Source organism: Rhipicephalus sanguineus, chromosome 3 (genome assembly GCF_013339695.2).
Source record: "Rhipicephalus sanguineus isolate Rsan-2018 chromosome 3, BIME_Rsan_1.4, whole genome shotgun sequence".
NCBI lineage: Eukaryota > Metazoa > Arthropoda > Arachnida > Ixodida > Ixodidae > Rhipicephalus > Rhipicephalus sanguineus.
The window spans coordinates 139,169,012-139,188,794 of record NC_051178.1 but is presented as its reverse complement, the minus strand read 5'-3'; the positions used below and the strand labels follow the sequence as shown (position 1 = coordinate 139,188,794).

General features: G+C 46.5%; 2 protein-coding genes and 1 long non-coding RNA gene across 4 annotated transcripts in view; 1 reads left to right on the top strand and 2 right to left on the bottom strand.

Moving 5' to 3' along the window:
• Window positions 1-19,783, bottom strand: part of LOC119387276 (uncharacterized) — a 425,881-nt gene that overhangs the window by 61,981 nt on the left and 344,117 nt on the right. The gene's annotated exons all lie outside the window — the stretch shown is intronic.
• On the top strand, window positions 4,160-7,731 carry LOC125757661 (uncharacterized). The gene is made up of 4 exons (XR_007415407.1): window positions 4,160-4,290; window positions 6,550-6,684; window positions 6,978-7,147; window positions 7,381-7,731. It is a non-coding gene; the product is annotated as an uncharacterized LOC125757661 (long non-coding RNA).
• Window positions 12,217-13,950, bottom strand: LOC119385898 (solute carrier family 22 member 6). The gene has a single exon (XM_037653266.1). It carries the CDS (start codon window positions 13,948-13,950, stop codon window positions 12,217-12,219), a length of 1,734 nt encoding a protein of 577 aa, XP_037509194.1.

The window sequence follows — 19,783 nt, the reverse complement described above, 5'->3', positions numbered from 1 at the left end:
AGTTGGTTCAGAGGCAGTCAGAATTCAACGAAAGTTCACTGTAAGTAAAGCTGGTTGAAAGTGAAAAATCGGCCAATCACGTTAAATTACAATATGCTAACTTTTGTGTTCACGTGCTGCGTACATCGGTGCACGTGTTTGCTTCTCATGAACAAGTTGTAGAAGACAGCAACAAAGGCCACCGGAAGCAACCTTGGCTTAATGTCTTTTTTTTTTAATAGCGATAACTCTATATGCCTTGCCCTTCGTAGCTGCATGGAAATCTGCAAAGTACCACCAATACCAGAGGGCTGAGAAAATTGCGGCAGAGCGACTCTTTTAACGACCCAAGGCGTCCCATTGATGATAGGAGCGTTTGTGTGAAAGGGTTCTCTTATGGCTGAAACTGTAAAATATTTGTTGACTTGATTCCAAGTCAACAATATGCAGGTACATTCTCATGATGTCGGTGATGAGGACGTATATGATACCGATATGACCTGCAACGATCCTGCCGTCTCTGTGCAGAAATCCAGGAGCGCCTACATTTCTCAGCTCAGAGCCGCTCTGCTCGAGTGGTCCCCATTCATTGCCGACAGCTTGGACATCTGCGCCGAGCGCACGAGGCGGCGAAAGGCTGTGCTCTTCACCAGCAGACACGTTCTAGAGTGGTACGAGCACGCATTCCGGGGACAAGTTGAGATCTCCAACGACTTCTGGCTGGGCTCTAGGCCCATGTGTTACGTGCTGCCCAGAGCATCACCATACGAGAATGCAGTTCAGAACGCGTGAGTATAACATACACCACATGGCCGGCGCGGTAAGGTTTAACGGCAGCGTTCGTACAATAGTCAGTTTGTGAAAAAGCGTTCCAATATATTACTAGTGCGCTGTTAAAATATCTGAAACAGAACTGAGAACACAACGCCAGCGCTAACTTTCAAGAGGTGATTTTATTTGAAAATCGAAGAACACGTATATGGTACATCCACGAATTAGAGTCGTGGATGTACCATAAATATGTGCTTCGGTTTTCGACGGTAAAACCACTTGGCGACAGTTAGCGCTCGTGTTGTGTTCTCCTCTGTTGTCGTTGTCTTCTCAAGTACTTTGCATTGTACTAGTAATTCATATTCTCAAGAGACTAGTTTACAAGTCGTTTGAATGGGGTACTGTCTTCCTTGGATTTTGTTCAGCCTGAGGAAGAAGGTATGCTACGTGTAACACGAAACACAGCAATACGAGGGCGGTCCGATAAGTACTTAGCCTCACCGCGAGAGCGCGACTCTATCGCATGAGACATATACTGACGTTAAGTACGCTCCCTTAGAGGGACACATGCGAAGGTCCAGTCGAATCGGGCTCGCGGTTTTGTTTTGGCCGCTTGAGGAAGCAGGTGATGTTCATGTGTCCGTTAAAAATGGAAAAAGAGCAATATCGGTCGGTGATTCAATTTTTGTTTTTGGAAGGGAAATCGTGCAGCGAAATCAAAGAGCAACTGGATGCCGTCTACGGTGAGTCTTCTCCTTCGATGGCAACCGTAAAAAATTGGTTCAATGAGTTTAAACATGGTCGCACGTCGGTTTTTGATGAGCATCGCCCAGGGGCCCCGCAAACGGCTACCACGGCCGATAGCGTGGCAAAAATCCACGACCTCGTATTGGCAGACCGCCGACTGAAGGTGTGCGAGATAGCTGAGACAGTAGGCATCTCAAAAGACCGCGTGGGTCATATCCTGCATGAAATTTTGGGCATGAGAAAGCTGTCGGCGCGATGGGTGCCGCATTTGCTCACTCCGGACAACAAGCGCGTCCGTGAGGCCACTTCAGAGCAGTGTTTGAAGCTGTTTAAGAATAATCCGAAGGAGTTCTTGCGTCGTTTTGTGAGCGTCGACAAAACATGGATCCACTGGTACACACCAGAGACCAAAGAACAGTCGAAACAGTGGACTGCACACGGAAAACCTGCTCCGAAGAAGGCGAAGACTGTCGCATTGGCCGGAAAGGTGATGGCCACCATTTTCTGGGATTCTCAAGGTGGGATCTTTGTCAACTACCTTGAGAAGGGCAAAACGGTGACAGGACCCTACTACGCTGAATTACTGGGCTGATTCGACGCCGAATTGCGAAAAAAACGGCGACATTTGGTGAAGAAAAAGGTGCTCTTCCACCATGACAATGCGCCAGCTCACACCTGCGCCGTCGCCATGGCTAAGTTGGTCGAACTAGGCTTCGAAATGGTGCCCCATCCAGCGTATTTTCCAGATTTGGCCCCGAGCGATTTCTTCTTGTTTCCCAACTTGAAAAAATCACTCGCCGGACAAAAATTTGAGTCGAATGAAGAAGTTATCGCCGCCACAGAAGCCTACTTTGCAGCTCAGGAGAAAACGTATTTTTCTGACGGGATCAAGAAGTTGGAGGATCGCTGGATCAAGTGTATAGAGTTGAAAGGGGACTATGTTGAGAAATAAATCGACACCATTCCAAAATTTTCGTTTTTCTTTTCAAGGCTAAGTACTTATCGGACCGCCCTCGTAATCGTGAACCACGGTTTGCATTTTCGTGCATTTCTTTCCCTTTTCCAGTGTCATGAGGATATTCGAAGCAGGACTCTTCAATGAATTTGAGCGTCGTTACCGCTACCATAATTTTCCAGCACAGAAGGACTTGTCCACCAAAGACTCTCGGCGAGTTCTAAGGATGGAAGACTTCAAGCTACCGTTTATAATCTTGTCCGCGGGCTTTGGAGCAAGCTCACTAGTGCTAGTTTGCGAAGCAGTCTTCCACATTCGCAAGAGAAAACAAAATATGAGGACGCTTGAGCTTCGCCTTCAAGAGTATAGAACGCGATAGCATGACAGGACCCAGTTCGCATCGTATCCTCGTTCGCTTGCCAGGATTCGCTTCACAGTGGATACCTCAACTGTATCGCGTGGAAAAGAACGCCTGTGCGCGTAACATTGGCCTTTTGAAACTCTCCTAAAATGCGTGCCTACTGCATGTGCAGTAGCGAAGTGCCCACCACGCCATAAGTCATCATATTGCGAATCATACAAGCACCAACTACGCGTCCATAAGGCAATACCAAGGTTAAATCCTTCTTGGGCAATACGCGCAGCAGCACACTTAGTCGATGTGTTTTCTGCTGATCACGAATTATGCCTCAGCGCTTTGTAATGTGGGGACCTTAAAACCACCCACTTGTGGCGTAATTCAAATACCATGTGACGCCTGGTGCAATACTACCAATCTGCCCGCAATACTACATGTGTTAACGGGACCCTTCGCACAACATGGTCTTTTATTTATTTTTTTCAAGGCAGGTTCAAGTACTGGCGTGGCTCTGCGGTAAAACACCTAACTGAAACGCAGAAGGAAGGGGTTCGATTCCTACTTGAACCGAATATTTTTATCATTTGCATATTTGTCGATTTTTAGCTCACGGACAAGGACACCGACACCTACACCAGAATTTCTGCGACACGAGTTCTTTAATGCTCTCGAGTTAACAATGGCACAAGCCATCCTTTACAGCATCCTCGTACAAAGACCAATACGACTTTGTACGTGTTAGTGGACATCTTCTCATCCCTACGGTGCTGTACACTCTAAATATTTTCACGCGTAGTAAGCGTGAAACGCGCCCCTCGGCCTCCTAAAATTCGTTTTGTGTACCACGTGACTCAAAATACGCGTTGTTTTTCCTCCACCCAAGCGTGACACCGGTCGAGGAAACGCACATTCGCTGTATTTTACGCGTGATGCGGGATTCTACGCGTGAGAACCGGAAAACTCACGCTGAGGAAAAGTTTGCGACGCCGATCGCGCTTCTCCCCATCACGCGTATATATATCCTGATACAATCGCCAAGACAGCCGTGCATGCGACGTCGCCGTTACTCGCCTCTGATTTGCTGCTGCGCTTTGCGCCTCCTTTCATTTATGTTTGTTTTTCACGCGAAGGACTTGAACGGTGGCGCTTGCTTCGTTATATACTTTTGGCGGGAAAACGGGGTTAGAGTCGTTGGAGTCATTGACTTAGCAAGCACTTTGTGCATCGTCTCTGCCTGCCCTTCGAACGTGTACTGTGCGGAGGGTTCGCTTTGTGGTGTTCAAAAGTGGTGAAGTCATGAATAACTTGACATCGATTGACCTGCGTGGTGTGCCGCGCGGTAGATGCAAGAACACCGAATGCGACTGCCCGGAGTTCTCGCGCGACACGGCGCCACTCACTGCGAACTCTGCTATTCCGGCAGGATGGTGTGCATACTGCGGGCACTCGCCTGCCACTCACGGCCGCTTGGAATACCTGGGTAAGCAAATATTTCGAAATGTGTTTGCTCATTATATATTTTACAACTATTTTCCCAACAGTGACGTTTCTTGCTATTGACCTCTGAACTTGACAGTATAGTAATCAAGCCAAGTTCTCTGTGTACAGCACTGACGGACTGAAACGCGAAAATTTAGGGCTATGTAATTCACGTACTTTCATTTTCAACATCTCCATTTCGTGTCATAGTGGCGTAATTTTGGCTCGAACACTTACATCAGAGCCAACATTAACTTTAGATGCCGGATTCGTAGCGACGTGACGTGGTTACCTTTAGTAATTGCTCATGAAAGTATTTGTAGTAAAGAAAGTGATGTCGCTTTTCAGTCCGAGAGTTTCTGTTTCGCTCGGGTCGTGCGATCAACCGGGAAGGATGACAAAAAAGAAGGAAAGAGTGTTGCTCTCGGTGCCGTGGCTGTGAGCCGTTTCTGCTTCGCCGCTCGTTAGGTTTGGCTTGTCGGCGCCAAATTTCGTGGCCGCGTCGCGGTTCGCGGCGGTGGCCATTTTCGGTCGAGGAGGCGGAACGCCGGTAAAGGGCCACCTGGCGCCTCGCGCGGTGAATAAACAGCATGATAAACAGCGCCTGCTTCCTCCGTCCTCCGCGGAGCGCCTGAAAATGACTAAAAATATATTGTATGCCGTAAGTTCATGTAGTCGATGCGTACATTACGAAGCGTTAAAATTGTGCCATATCCTACAAAACAAGCACGTTAAGGCCACAATAAAATTGTGTGTTTTTGCTGCACATCAAGGCTGAAGTTCGCCTTTTTTATGTGAGTGCGCAACGCATGAGTCCATAAGCATTACTTGAAGCCGCTCTTGCCAAGAGACCGCTCTGGTTACAAGCGAACTATTTATGCCGCAACCTAGCCTTTTATATATAGTAAGATAGAGACTGCGTCACCTTCAGGAATTTCAGGCTACTGGTTGAAGTCGCACTTGTGTGCAATTAATAGGGAGTTTTCGAATAGGGGCCCCAAACGTTTGGGGCCCAAAGGCCTCTTGCGTAGGCTGGCTTTGGGTCAAGCAGGAGTTATAGTTTTCGAATAGGGTCTGCGGTGATTTGGGCACTCCCCCTATTCTAGGTCACTGTGGTCTTGGCCGAGAGCCGTCGCTTCGAAGTGAGTGCCGTCATGTTTGTTTGACGCAAAGCTTTTGGGGCAGGCTTTGGAGTTCTCTCTCTTTCTCGCTCTTTCTATCTTTATCCGCTGTCTCTTTTTCTCCTGCTGTCTATTTCTCGATTCCCCTTTCGTTCAATTTAATTCTCTCTCTCTCTGTTATTGTTTCTCTTCGTTTTTCTCTCTTTCTCTCAGTCTGTCAAGCTCCGTTTTTTTTTCTATTTCCTTTTTGTGTCTGTTCTTTTCTACCTTTCTCTCCATATTTCTTTATCTGCCTTTCTATCTTTTTTTTCTCTTTGTGCCTTTTCATTCTATATGTCACTCGTTCTGTTTCATTCCATCTCTTTCCGCTTTTGCACTCTCTCATTCTCTGTACTCGTTCTCTCACCCAACCGAGTTATTGCATCCCACGCCGGACACATCGATGCAGCCGGAGAGCGCGCGCCGAGCGCACGTGTTCGGGGAGAGAAGGAGAGGATGAAGCGAGTGCGCGTCGTATGGGGATGGTAGCTATCACGAACACTCCGCCGGGGTTTGCCGAGCATAAGCAGCTCTGCTGTTCAGTTTATCAAGATACGTTGTTCATGTCCAAGAGCACTATCGCTAAGTACGGAGGCCAAGATTACTGCTTTGAGAAATGCTTTGTTGCTTCGGAGTGATGGTCAGCTGAACATAAATGACACCTTTCGAAACCTATGAGGGGCGAGTCGTGCGGTGCGCGTAAAAGTCGTTATACTTCCACGAACACTATAACTGCGGAAGAGTGCTTAGCTTACCCGGCTGCCAACCGTCAAGACAGCGGTTCGAGTCCCACCGCGGGCACAAATCTTTCTTTTTTCTGCAGCTGTTTCTCTCTATGGATGAACGGTTGCACCACAATGTTCCTTCTTTGGGGCTTGCAGTGGCGTCATATGGGATGTCAAACATACGATTAACCTCTCTGCATTTAGTCACGAGAAGGACTAACGGTTCTGCCAACGCAGTTCGTTTGTCAAGGGAACAACTTTTGATTGAGAAACTCGCAAGATCTGTTGGAGTGTATGGGGTTCAGAAAGAGGCACTCGTCTCACTTCTGCAATTATATTTATCGCTGTGAAATTTATATTTGTTTATCTGTGCAGACAATAGATGAAGAAGGACATTCTGAAAGCGGAATAGATGCACCCCGCGTGAAGACACTTTTAAAAGCATCCTTTATCATGAGGAGCACGTCACCAGTGGCGGTGTTACCGGCTTATCTCCTAAACGAAGAACTGGTAAGACAGTTCTGTACTTTCTTATGTCCCTCTTTATTTCTTCAGATTGCCATATTTGAAAAGATTTTATTAGCGCCCAGTGTAATCTGGAGCACTCACTTTTTTTTCATCTGTGCTCAAACAGATTGCCGGTGTACGCACTATACTTGACCTTACGACTTCAAAATTCCTTTGTACTGTTCTTGCTGACCCCCAATGCCGCTATAATTAAATCAACAAAGAGCCGCGAAGTTTTGCTGATTGTGCGCTGTATTCTGTGTTCATGAAGTTTAACTCCACGTTTTCTCTTTCAGCTTGCCTTTGAAAGTGAACTGATATTTTTAAGCACTATCGAGGAGAATGTCAAAAGCCTCAGCAAAATTCTGCCTGCAGTGGCGACAGTGTCATCCTTAGCGGACCGATCGTACACAGTGGTGGATGCGTACCTGAGGCCAAGGCTCGCAAAATGGCCCTAATTTCAGAGGTGAGTAAAATGGTTTTTTAAGAGCCAAAGTTTCAGAAGCAATCCATAACGTCATCATTCTACTAACACTACTCAGTTTTCAGCAGTGTATCAGAACATTTAACGCCGCAGCCGCAATGTCAGCTTTGTCGACAAAATCATTTTCATGCATTTGTAGTTCTGTACCAATTTAACTTGGACAACGGTTCATTCCATCAGGTACCAATTTAATTTCTCCTTTTTATCTTTGACAGGTTTCAACCGCAGACACTATTGGCCCGTGCATTGTGTGGGGCGACGTGAAGGAGCTTGTATGCGGCAAAGAGCCCAGCGAAACCCGGAAGCTACAGCCGAACACGTCGCTAGAAAAAGCACTGGTGCTTTGTTTGTGTGTGTACTACGACAAGGACCTTGCGTATCCGGCTGCTTTTGGCCAGTTGCTTGGCTTCGTTCAAGCAGCCGTTAAACGTGCCGGCATCGACGAAATTCCATGGGCGCAGAAAAGGCTACGGTATTTGTTCACGAAACTACACTTCGTTTGAGTTAAGTACACATCAAAGTTTATGTGCTGCTTAAAGAGACATTAAAAATTCATCTAGCGCCTATTTTACAGTTCCTGTGTGTTTTTTTCTTGGATTGCTCTTCCATAAAAAGAAACGTTTTTGTAAGTTATGGTCAATAAAAGTTTTACTCAAATTTTAATTCTTGTAAATATTTCGTTCTACTTAACCCATTATCTTTGATTCCAAATGTAAAGTGTCAGAGCACCCCGCGCAAAATTCCTCACTCAAATTTCCGGATTACCGTATACATAAGTAATCGCCTCGAAAGAATGCACGCACATCAGAGGCTTAATGGTAGGATTCGCCAGATGCACCAGTGGAAGATGCTTTATGAAAGTTTGCCTTGCACTGCCTTCCAAGGCGTTGGGGTTTGTGACTAGCGAAGTTTGAGACAATCCAGAACGCCTTCATTCTGCTAACACTACTCAATCTTGAACGGTGTATAACGAAGATCTAACGCCGCAATCGCGATGTCGATCCGTGACGGGAGGCCTTCCTAATGCTTAGTTAAGGTGTAAGAGAGGATTTTTACTTACTTGATGCGGGATTCTACTGTTTCTGACTGTTGGAAAGTGTTTAGGAATAAATCTGAGATAAGATAATATTTGTTGTGCTGTATATATTTGTTGATGCTTGGCGGCTGTTTGGCGGGTATATGTGCTCGTTGCCCGGCATTAAATAGCTAATTACAAAAATCAAGTTTCAATTTTCATATTGCGCATGTGAACATTCCATTGGTTCTGCGTAACACGAGCTTGCTAGCTGCACCGTAAATACAGACCGCACTGCCTATGCTGAGCTGTGCGTATATATGTGCCGTTGGGTACAACATGGAAAGAGTAGCCAGTGAATTAATGAAAGCTTGTGTCTAATTTCTAGCCTACTCCCTGTACTATAAACCGAAATCCATATTTATGTTTCAACCAGAAAGCTCATTTTACCGTCTCGCAGTGTCGCTTTCTATAGTTTGCACATGTGCAAGATGAAAAGGGAAAATTAATTTTTTGTAATGCGCTAATTAATGCCAGGCATCAGTATGTATACTCTCCAAGAAGCCGCCAAGCCCATACAGCACAACCACATTATCTTCTTTCAGCTTTCTTTTTAGATGATTTCTGACGGTCAGAAAGGCATTTCAAGGAGCGGGAGAACGCCGCATTAAGTAAGTAAAACTCCTCTCTTACACCTTCTCTAAGCGTTAAAAAGGTTGCCAGTCACGGTTGGCAAGCGTGGTGCGCTTAGCGTGAAAGCGCACCACGCGTAGAACAAGCGTACAAAAAATCGCCCCCACTCACGCTCCGCAAGCGTTATGCATCCGGCAAGTCATGCTTAGGAAGCGTGAGTTTCTCAGCGTGAAAGCACACCACGCATAGAACAAGCGTGCAAAAACACGCCCCCTACTCACGCTTGCTACGCGTGAAAATATTTAGAGTGTAGTGTACGTTTGCTTAGCCATTTCAATAAAGACGACCAAAATGGAGACATAGTGTCGATTTCAGCTTCGCATTGCGCCATTTATTTACATGCTTCGTGCGGCCGGCGACACGTGTCAATACCTGACCCACTTTGATGTGATAAGCATTTTTTAGCAACTAATTGAACTTTGGTGTGCTGCTTTGTAAGCGGTATGGTATAACTCTTGAATAATTGTATAACGGCTGGTTGTCAACGGTGCAGCCCTAGCGTGCCACCCCGATGTTCTACCCATTAACCCATGGACAAACACCAATACCCGGTGACAGATAATCACTACACCGACTACATGTATGAAACCGGTTACTGAGCTTCTTCTGCAGTTGCGACGTGCCACCCACGAAGGCCCCATCAGTCGGAGAGCAAGATGGATGGGCCCTCATATGCGCATTTGGTTGACCTATAGCACGACGTCTCTGATATCTAATTGGCTGCATGGTAATATCAATCAATCAATCAATCAATCAATCAATCAATCAATCAATCAATCAATCAATCAATCAATCAATCAATCAATCAATCAATCAATCAATCAATCAATCAATCAATAAATAAATCAATCAATCAAATGAATTATTTTTGCAAGAGCAGCGTTTCGTTCTGCTTCAAATACAAGTTAACACCAATAGGTCACACCCTCAAGTAATCCACTCGGTCTGTGCCGAGTTGCTCTGACTGAGGTCGACATATTTTTCTCAAATTACCGTAAGGTTATCTTTGATGTTAAATGACACGTTGTCGTCGCTTTGTATAATAACACGGCCTCTAATAAAATAAACAAACGCTTCTGAGCTTCCGTTGGCGTGTGCTTTTTGGCACCTATTTCAACGTTACCAAGAGGTGATCGAGTTCATGCGTTTGGAAAGAAACCGCAGTCAAAATGAAAGTCAACAGATAAATGGAAAGAAAAATAAAGCCAAAGGAATTTTTGGATTAACGTTAGCCTTGATTAACGCCAGAAATTATTATCCAATTTATTCCCGTGTACTACAAAAATGTAACTGGAGTAACTGGATTCACGAAACACAGTGGTAATGCCTAGTCAGCTCTTCAAAAGCCCATTCGTCACTATTTCGATTAAAGATCACGTTTGTTCTGGCTTGTTTATACCAACTATTTCACGTAACAGACGGACACGTATAAACGTGTATATTTCTATGAAATGTATATATTTCTATGCAATATATATATACTAGATAAAAACATTAATCCAGAGGAAACCAAACTATGCCCCGGCTTTCTGGTATTTCAACCGGAGTGAACTTCTTGTGAACTTCAAGTTATTCGAAATAACTGCTGGCATGCGCCGTGCGTTAGCGAAATGTAAACGCTTTACAACTATAACTACTGTTTTCACGCTTACTTCATTCTTTTTAATGGTTAACGCTTCACGCTTTTGATATCTTTTTCCCAGAAAATCGGCGATCACTCAGCTGTACATAGTGTAATTTTCTATTCATTCGTACATGTAACGCCGTAGCGACAATCCACATAAAGTCGAGAAGAGCCTGTTAGCTGTAATTTATTCCGCACACTTTAGAGTACTGCGACAGATTTCCCGACTGGGCAATAACAGTCGCTATTTACTCACAATTCTGCGCAGATTTAGTAAACATTGCATACGAAGGAGTTATACTTACAGACCTAAAAACACCCTGCAACCTTTAATTATTTATCATTGTATTCTACATCTTTTCTTTTTGCCACACATGCCTAAAATGCGAACCTGTCATAGATGTACACATTATTGCTTTCCTTTTTTTTAATTACCTCCCCCATGTATATACAGTGGTCGTGAGGGTACAATAAATAAATAAATAAATAAATAAATAAATAAATAAATAAATAAATAAATAAATAAATAACTTTTTTTTTCTGCGAGGTGCCTAGTATTGTGGTGAACTTCCTAGCTCGTGAAACGGAACTGCAGCAGCCTGCTGGGAGGACTTTCCGGTGAATAAAGGACCCTCATGGAAGGATACAGTAGTCAAGCCTAACGATGAATCTACGTGGGCCACCAAGTGGATAGGCCGGGACATGTAGCAAATGGTGTACCGTGACTGCTCAACTTGGCTGTGTCCCAAGTACGAGTATAGCCCCGCCACGGTCGTCTAGCGGTTATGGCACTCTGCTGCTGACCCGAAGGTTGCGGGATCGAATCCCGGCCGCGGCGGCTGCATTTTCGATGGAGGCGAAAATGTTCGAGGCGCGTGTACTTAGATATAGGTGCACGTTAAAGAACCCCAGGTGGTCGAAATTTACAGAGCCCTCCACTACGGCGTCTCTCATAATCACATTGTGGTTTTGGGACGTTAAACCCCAGATATTATCAAGTACGAGTATATCCCCGGTAGGCCTAGCGAGCTCTCAATGCATTGCGGTATAAACGCAGACGTGACTGCCGTGCAGTTCTGTAGATTGTGTCGTGGCATGCGTTCCCCTGAGTGGAAGCCCAGAAGATTTAGCCCAAAGATAAATATTTACAATGTTGAAGTCCTTAAACTGGGTACTTGTTTTCCTGATGCTTTTCGCTGCTAAGGGCTCCGCACGTTCGCAATCTTTACTTCCCTTAACTCCCAGAGTCGAAACGTTAGTAATGGGCATTGCATAAAGTATTTCGGTTTACGACATTCCGTACCTACACGGTCATTTATTGCAACACGAATTATTCCAAAATCCTAGGCGTGACCCAGAAGTCGAATAAAATTGTCAGTTGCAGTATCATTTACATTGAAGTCAAAACCAAACAAAACAAAACACGCATGCTCTGGCATGCGAGCGACAGTAGCACTTCATTTCAATATGAAGACAACCGGCGCGGCATGTGAAGCAGAGCTTGTGATTGGAAGTTTGCTGCAGTGCTGTGACTTCAGCAGTGACGTTTGAACAGGTGTACAGACGTGAAAAAGCATTGAATAGCGTACACAAATATATTTAACAAAAAAGCAGCACGTTGCGAGTAGTAATCAGGGTATTGTGCGCCGAACAAGTCTCGTTCACGCCCTTAAGTGCGATGTAACAGGCAATCGAAAGTGAAACTATGCGTCGTACCGGCTAATTAGTCGTGCCACTTAAAGCTTTCTTGCTGCGAGTTCGTTGATCTTTACTCGGCAACGGCGCCAGGCTTCGCTGCATCAGGTTGAGGAGGTCCTTGCGCTTCTTCAGTTCTCCGGTGGCCTCGGTGCCGACACTGGTTTCGGGCAGTTGCATCACGACCACTATGTTGGTGAGGGCTCCGAAGGCTGCTATCGCGAAGCCCAAGTCCTCTCGGCCGACGGACTTGAGCTGCACCACAAATGCGGCAAGCACAGCTCCCACGCGGCCGCAGGTATAAGCGCCGCACAGGACGGCGCTGCGAACGGTGGTGGGAAAGAGCTCTACGATGTAAAGGTAGTTGGTCGGAATCAGGACGCTTGCGGTAGCCTTGGCGGCGACCACAAGGACATAGGACACCTCGACCGGATGCGCATAGATGCTAACGCCACAAAGCGCGGTCACTCCGGCCAGGAGAGCCAGCAGGATCATCAGTAGCTTCTGCCTCCCACAGAAGTTCAGGGCGAGGTACATGGCCAGATAGCTCGGAACAAGGACGGCGACGGAGGCTATCTTGAGAACACCCTGTCCCTGGAGGTGGCTGCTTCCCACGACGACAAAATAAGCGAACATGACCGTAAAGTTCGAGAAGAATACGCTGATCGCTCTCACGCGGATCGATCCCGACCTGAAGGTTTCCCAGACTGACATGGACAGGTTCACGCCGGCCCTGCTCAAGTCGGCCATTATGGCGTCCACAGACCTTTCCGCTTCGTTGCGCCGCACGCCGTTTAACCGTGCTGCTCTGAGCATGACAGCTTCGGCATCCCTCATGCGGTACGTTGAAATGAGCCATATCGGTGACTCGTAGACAACCGAGCGAGCCGTCAGCAGAAGAATAGTGGGTGCCACAATGATCACCTGCATAAAGCGCCAACTGACGTGTTTTTGCAGCGGCGTCAGCAGCAGGAAGAATGCATCGGCCACGACGACGCCCACGGAACAGACGAAGCCGATGTAGAACGTCCGAAACTCGAGCGGTATGGTTTCGAACAGAAGGATGACGATCAGCACATGAACCGTGCTGGAACACGCCGCGCTGACGAACCTGGCGACAAGGTAGATCACGAACGAATACGCCGAGCAGCTTGCAGCAGAGCTCAAGACGAGTCCCAGCACGGCTCCGATGATCACCGGCTGGCGACCCATCGTGTCTGCGGCGTAGCCCGTAACAGGCATCATGAACAGCGCTCCACTCATGTACACTGCTTCTGCCAGAGTCACCAGCCAGGTCCTGCTGCATACGAGGTTCCAGAAACTGCGCAGGGACTGCAGTTTGGAGCTGGTATCGTAATCCCAAGAAGCACAGGGATACACCGTGGTGTCGTTGACGTGACCGGGGTTCGCGTAGACAAGGCACGTGCTGTAGTGGTCGGCTTCGTCGACGGGAATCGCGATGTTCTTCCATACAGGCACGGACATGTTGGCGAACTGCTTGGTCGGACTGCACCAGTGATCAACGGGTGGCGAGATGAATGCGAAGACGCGGTTGTGACACAACAGTACTACAAGAGCCACGATGCCGTAGTAGAATATACGATTCTGAAAGGCTCCGTGGCCATAAGCGCTTGCACCTTGCCTCATTTGCTCGTTCTCGGCTTCCCCGTCTGCCGATGCAGCCGTCGTTCCCGACACAACGGTAGTCCCCGACACGGCCACAGTTCCCGACGCAGCCATCGTCGTTGACTGAGACATGGGCGCGACGTCCCTCTTGGAGGGGCGATTCGATTTCTTCTTTTTTGCGGGAGGCATGCTGATGTAAGCACCGGGAATGCTGACTCACTTTGAAACCACAAGGCTGCTCTGCGGCGGCTTGGAGTGACGGATAAAATCGGGGCCCCTGTCTCTCTCGAGCTCGAAATCGAAGCACCGCTCGTGCTGAGCTTGGAAATCTTCTTCTGACGCGGCGGCGCGCTTGTCGCGAGCTTAAGCGCGCCGCCGTGTTACCGCATGTTTCTGCACAAGGCAACAATAAAGAAGAAGAACTTTTATTCAGGGAAGGGGAAGGTTTTAGGAGCTAAATGTGTGGGGCCCCATGTCCAAGGCTCCACTGGCCGCCAGCCGGACGTGGTCCAGAAGCTCTAGTTGCGTCTCCGGGTGCGAGCTAGCGAGGAGTGCCTCCCATTGCTGTGATGAAAAAATCCGTAAAACAGGGGGTGGATGCTCGAGCCAACGTTTCGACAAGTGGACTTGTCTTCTTCAAGGCTGGAACTGATTTCAAGGCTGGAACTGAAATCAGTTCCAGCCTTGAAGAAGACAAGTCCACTTGTCGAAACGTTGGCTCGAGCATCCACCCCCTGTTTTACGGATTTTTTCATCCCATTGCTGTAAGCAATTCAGGTTATTTGTCCTTTTACTGGATCCCCATGAGATGCGGTAGAGGGTCGGTGGCGAGTCGCGACCCCACCGCGCCCATACAAAGTTGGGGTTATTTTGTGTAATCGTATAAATTTGGATAGAGCCCCGTTTGAATTCTACGGGGGTCCATGGCGTATTCCCCTTTAAAAAGCCCCTAAACCACCTCCGATATTTTTTCAAACATTTCAAGTAAACACGCACATCGTGCGCAGAATGCCGTCACGATCAACGATGCCACACGTGGCAGCGCTACAAGCCGCGGACGCGCCAGAAATCCCGAGAAACAATTTGTTCTCCTCTCCGGGCCCTTCCGGTCTGCCTAGTGACGTGTGTGACGTCAGCGTGTTCAATCTGTGATGCGGCATGCCGGCGATGCTGCGATTGGTCAAACAAGAAGCTACGACTTCCGGTTAGTCTGCAAGCAGCTGCCCGCGCTCCTTCGTCGTGTTGCCCGCGTGTAGGAGCTTGCGAATCGGCAACTGCGGCCCGTAACGCCACTGCCAAATCGCTAGCGTACCAGCACTGTCCCACCTCGCGGTCTGATAAACTGTACGGACTGAAATTGACAGTGTTTTGCGATGGCTTTCACGCATCAGTGCTTGGCCGCAAAAGCGCCGACAGGAAAAACAAAAAGACGCGACACGTGTCACCGTACGGGTCCATCATGTTGACGATCCTTTGAAGGCGTGCGCGCAACACAGGGTCCATACCGGCACAATTCGTACGAGCACGGGCCGGCACGGCAACAGCAGCGGTTAGCCGAGAAGCGCGCAGTTGATGGAGTCGCGGCAACCGGAAGTGCCTGCTGTTTCCAAGAGCGCGTCATCGATGACGGTATGTCACGTGAGATTGGGAGGGGCACTCGGCGAGGAGGGCAAAGCGGCTTTGAGAGAGGAGACCAGCAGACGAGTGGAGGGTAGCGAAGGAAAGAGTGAAACGAGCGATGGCGGCGTTTCGATCATCAAACGCGTGTAACTCCGCTATAACCGCACCGTTTAGAAAACTTCTCACGGCTACGTGTTCGTTGTAGACTCGTGCACAACTGACCCACCACAACTAAATTTCGACCTCTGGGTGGTTTAGATTTGTGGGGGGCGCCATATTTCTGCCGCGTGCATCGCTGATGAGCAAGAAGCTCACGCAGAGCCATAAGTCTGGTTATTTAACAGGTCACGAAACGCGAAGTTATCTATATAAGAACACTACTTCGTCGACGATCTTTCTTCATAAACGACGTCGCTGAATATATATGGGTCATTCCATGCCAAATCACCCAGCGTTTTTCCGACCATCACAAATATGGCTGAAAAAATTTCCACGTTGTTCTTGAAGTTCGAAACTCGTTCTGCTCGTTTCTTACTGTTGCCATAAATTTTCCCGCCTGTTTGTTAGAGAGTGTACTTTTGCGCCGACTGAGCTAAAGGGCATGAAACAACACTTTTTTTTCAAAGGACGTTTATGGGATGCACTCGATAAAATGGTATTTCCGGCAAGCTAATGAAGTGATGTAACTGTAAAAATAATGACTTATTTATGTATATCGATTCTTCAAGGGCTTTCCGCACGAGCAACATTGAATAAAGTTGCAAAGTTTGGTATTTTTTACAGGAACAAGGCAAACTCAAAGGGCAGAAATGAATTATATACTGGTAGCCTGTTCGACATACTACAAAAGAAAAATAATTTAGTCGGTGAAGGTTTAGCAGATCGTCTGAAAAAAATATTGCGAATTTCACTTTTTTTGAGAAAAGCTCTGTATTCAGAATCAAAAAACTTGCCTTGGTGGTCGGACTAAAAATATGCACGATACTTCATTTGAAAGCTCTATGTATTAGCTGAACATAGGCAAAGTTACAAAAGGGTATTATTTTTTTGAACTTGAGAAATATTTTTTGGAAATTTTGTATCTCCACCAGCTTTTCGCCGACGTAACTCAAGCGGCATGAAGCACTCGCAACGGCAATCTTCAGTCCATGCCCACTGACCTGGGATACATACGTCAAATATGGTACTGTCTATAAAGCAACCCTATTTCCTTTTCCATTGCTTTATAGACAGCCCCATGTTTGACGTCTGCATCCCAGGTCAGTGGGCAAGGGCTGTAGATTGCCGTTGCGAGTGCTTCATGCCGCTTGAGTTACGTCGGCGAAAAGCTGGTGGAGATACAAAATTTCCAAAAGTCGCTTTGGACACCGCAACACGAGCCATGCGTATTGAAGGCATTCAATCAATTGGAAGGCACTCTAATTTATATAACGAGAACAGCATCTGTACACACCCCAGCATAGGCATCCAAAATTGTCGAGGCAACTCTCCACTATACAAATCGGCAACGAGTAAAACTTCATTTGATCCCGCTGGCACTTCGACGCAGAAAGGAAGAATCTGCTAGAAGCAGTGTGCAAAAAAAAAAAGCACCAACGATTACGATACTGCCTAATTTATTTATTTATTTTATTTATTTCGAACATACTGCGGTCACTCAAGACCAGCCATGTGGGGAACAGAACAATAAAAAATTATGGAAACATAAAAAAAATCTAAGGAATAATCAAAATTTACAAGAATACGCAATAGATGATGCAGGAAGAAAAAGTGAAACAAAAATACAACAAAATATATAAGAATACAGAGCGATACAAAGGAAACAATGCCTTGAAGCCCAAAGAAAATCAATATACACATACACACACACAAATGCGAATTCTGAGCGCAGCCTCGTGTTGGGGCAAGGCCAACTGTGTTTGAAGTTTTTACTTTCCGCAACGTATATTCTACGCCATTTCATAACGCTTCCGTGCAATAGATGACGGTCCCCCGAAAGACAAAGGAGGTTTCAAGCATTCTACACCAGTAGTACATGCACTACACTAAACTTGGACATTTGGTATAAGTCTCATCAACAGCGAAAGAAAAAAACCGCCAGAACAATGGCTGGCGCAGAATACCAGGCCAGTTCTGCCTGTACAAGACACCGAAATCGACCGACCGACCGACCGACCGACCGACCGACCGACCGACCGACCGACCGACCGACCGACCGACCGACCATATATATTGTCATTAAAAACCAAGCCGTTACCCTGTATGTTTTTTCGCATTGATGCGGTAAGTACGCCCTTTCGAAATAAACTATATTGGTGATATTGGATAGGAGTATTTGAAGTATTCTCTCCAGAGTTCTGACAGTGTCGACTATAATCAGGAATAAAATCCAGGGTTCGACGGAAACCCGTCTGGTCAGAAAAATTCATGGCGGGAAATAAGAAGCGCCGAAAAATCGTTAAAACAAAAAAGACGCTTCGGTCCCGCTACGGGGGCTTTCTTCACAAAGAACACGAGCTTCACAAAGAGGGAGAGAGAAATAGAGTATAAGAAAGGCACATAGAAATATGAAAAAAAAAAACCGCAAACAGCGTGTGGGGTCTCGAGCACCCACCCCCTGTTTATCAAAAAAAAAAAAAAAAAAACGTTCGCGCACCCAGCCCTTTTTCAGAATTTTTTTTTTCATCGCAAGCTTCCATCTTTCCCTTACTGCAGTGTTTTGTACATAGAAATATAGGAATATAGGGAGGTTAACTAGACTACGTCCAGTTTGCTACCCTACACATGGGCAGGGGAATGAGGGAGTAAAAAAGAGAGAGAAAGAGAGAGAAAGAGAGAGAGAAGGAGAGACACATTTCACAACGCATGCACAGTACAGGGTTTCAGAGGCGGTCGCTCAATGCTGTTGCCTTCAAGAACTGCAGGAGGGCTCGCGTGGCTTTCTGGGCTGGTGTGCTGTGAGACCAGGCTCCCAAGATCTTTGCTTCATTAAAGGGCCGATCATCGAGTCTCCTCAAGGCACAATTGAGAGTGCGGCGATCTTTTTAAAAGTGGGGACAGTGGCACAAGGAGATGTTGAATAGTCTCTACACAGCTGCAGTTATCGCACACAGATGAATCTGCCAGTAGCAATGCGATAGCTGAAAGAGTTGGTAAACGCTACACCGACCCATAACTGACAGCAGCGTTGTAGCGTCTTGTCGAGAAATCTTGGATTGCAGATTTAACTGGAGTAACGATTCAAGGTTCTGTGAACGACGATTACAGTTTAGCGGAGAATTCCAGTGCGTAATCGTGTACATTATGCGCGATTGCTGACGAAGTTCACTTGCAGCGTCTACTCCTGACAAGGGTATACGAACAGTGTGTGCGCTCCGTAGTGGGCACATCGGGCAGCGCCGTCGTGCAAGGTGGTTACCAATGATCCCGCAGTGACCCGGACAGCTATTGTAAGACCATGTTGTGTCTTTGATTAGAGGCGCGATCACATATTTCATTGACATAAGACACCAACGGATGGAAGTTTCCGCGTCGTTGACTTCGCACGAATTGAAGGGCCGCCGTGGAGTCACAGAATATGGAGCGGAGCCAAAACGTCCTGTTTGTTTTACCGATTGGTTGTCGCTTGTTATTTCCCCACAATACTCAGGAACCTACATGAGTATGTGAACCAGGTATAAAATGCCCTGAATATCTCCAACTGCAGTAGAAATTCAACGTTCTGATTCCTGCAAGAGAGTTTCGACACGCAAGCACACATGACCAAAAAATAAAGAAAAAAAAAAAAAAAGAGTTAATGCAGCTTCGTACTAGTGGTGCCAAGTCTGAAGGTAAGAGCAGGGACTGGGCGGCCTTCCTTGCTTCTTATGCATTTTGAGCTAGGGTGAGCTCAACCAAGTATTTGTAGAATTTGGTGGCTGTTGATCGATTATTGATTGATTATCGATTGACTATCGATTGGCCATTACAAGGTATTGGCCATGCATTTTAGGCTAGGCTCAACCAAGCATTTTGTACAAATTATTGGTTATTGATCAATTATTGATTAGCTATTGATTAGCCATTACAAGGTATTATCCATGCATTTTGGGCTATGCTAAGCTAAATCAAGCATTTTCTAGAACTTATTAGTTATTGATGGATTATCGATAAACTATTGATCGGCTCTCGATTGGTTATTACATGGTATGATTGCTAGACTAAGCTTGACAAGTGCATGTTTACCACTGCATCATACCTAGCCCTTCTTTTCGTTTGAGAGTGACGAGAAATGTGATGTGTGTTGCCTTTTTGAGTGGACCATGCTGAACATTGCCATAATCACTCGGTGTTATTAATATGACTG

Bases quoted from the DNA above. Each gene is read 5' to 3' on its own strand.
- LOC119385898 (XM_037653266.1), bottom strand. From the start codon at position 13,950: ATGTCTCAGTCAACGACGATGGCTGCGTCGGGAACTGTGGCCGTGTCG.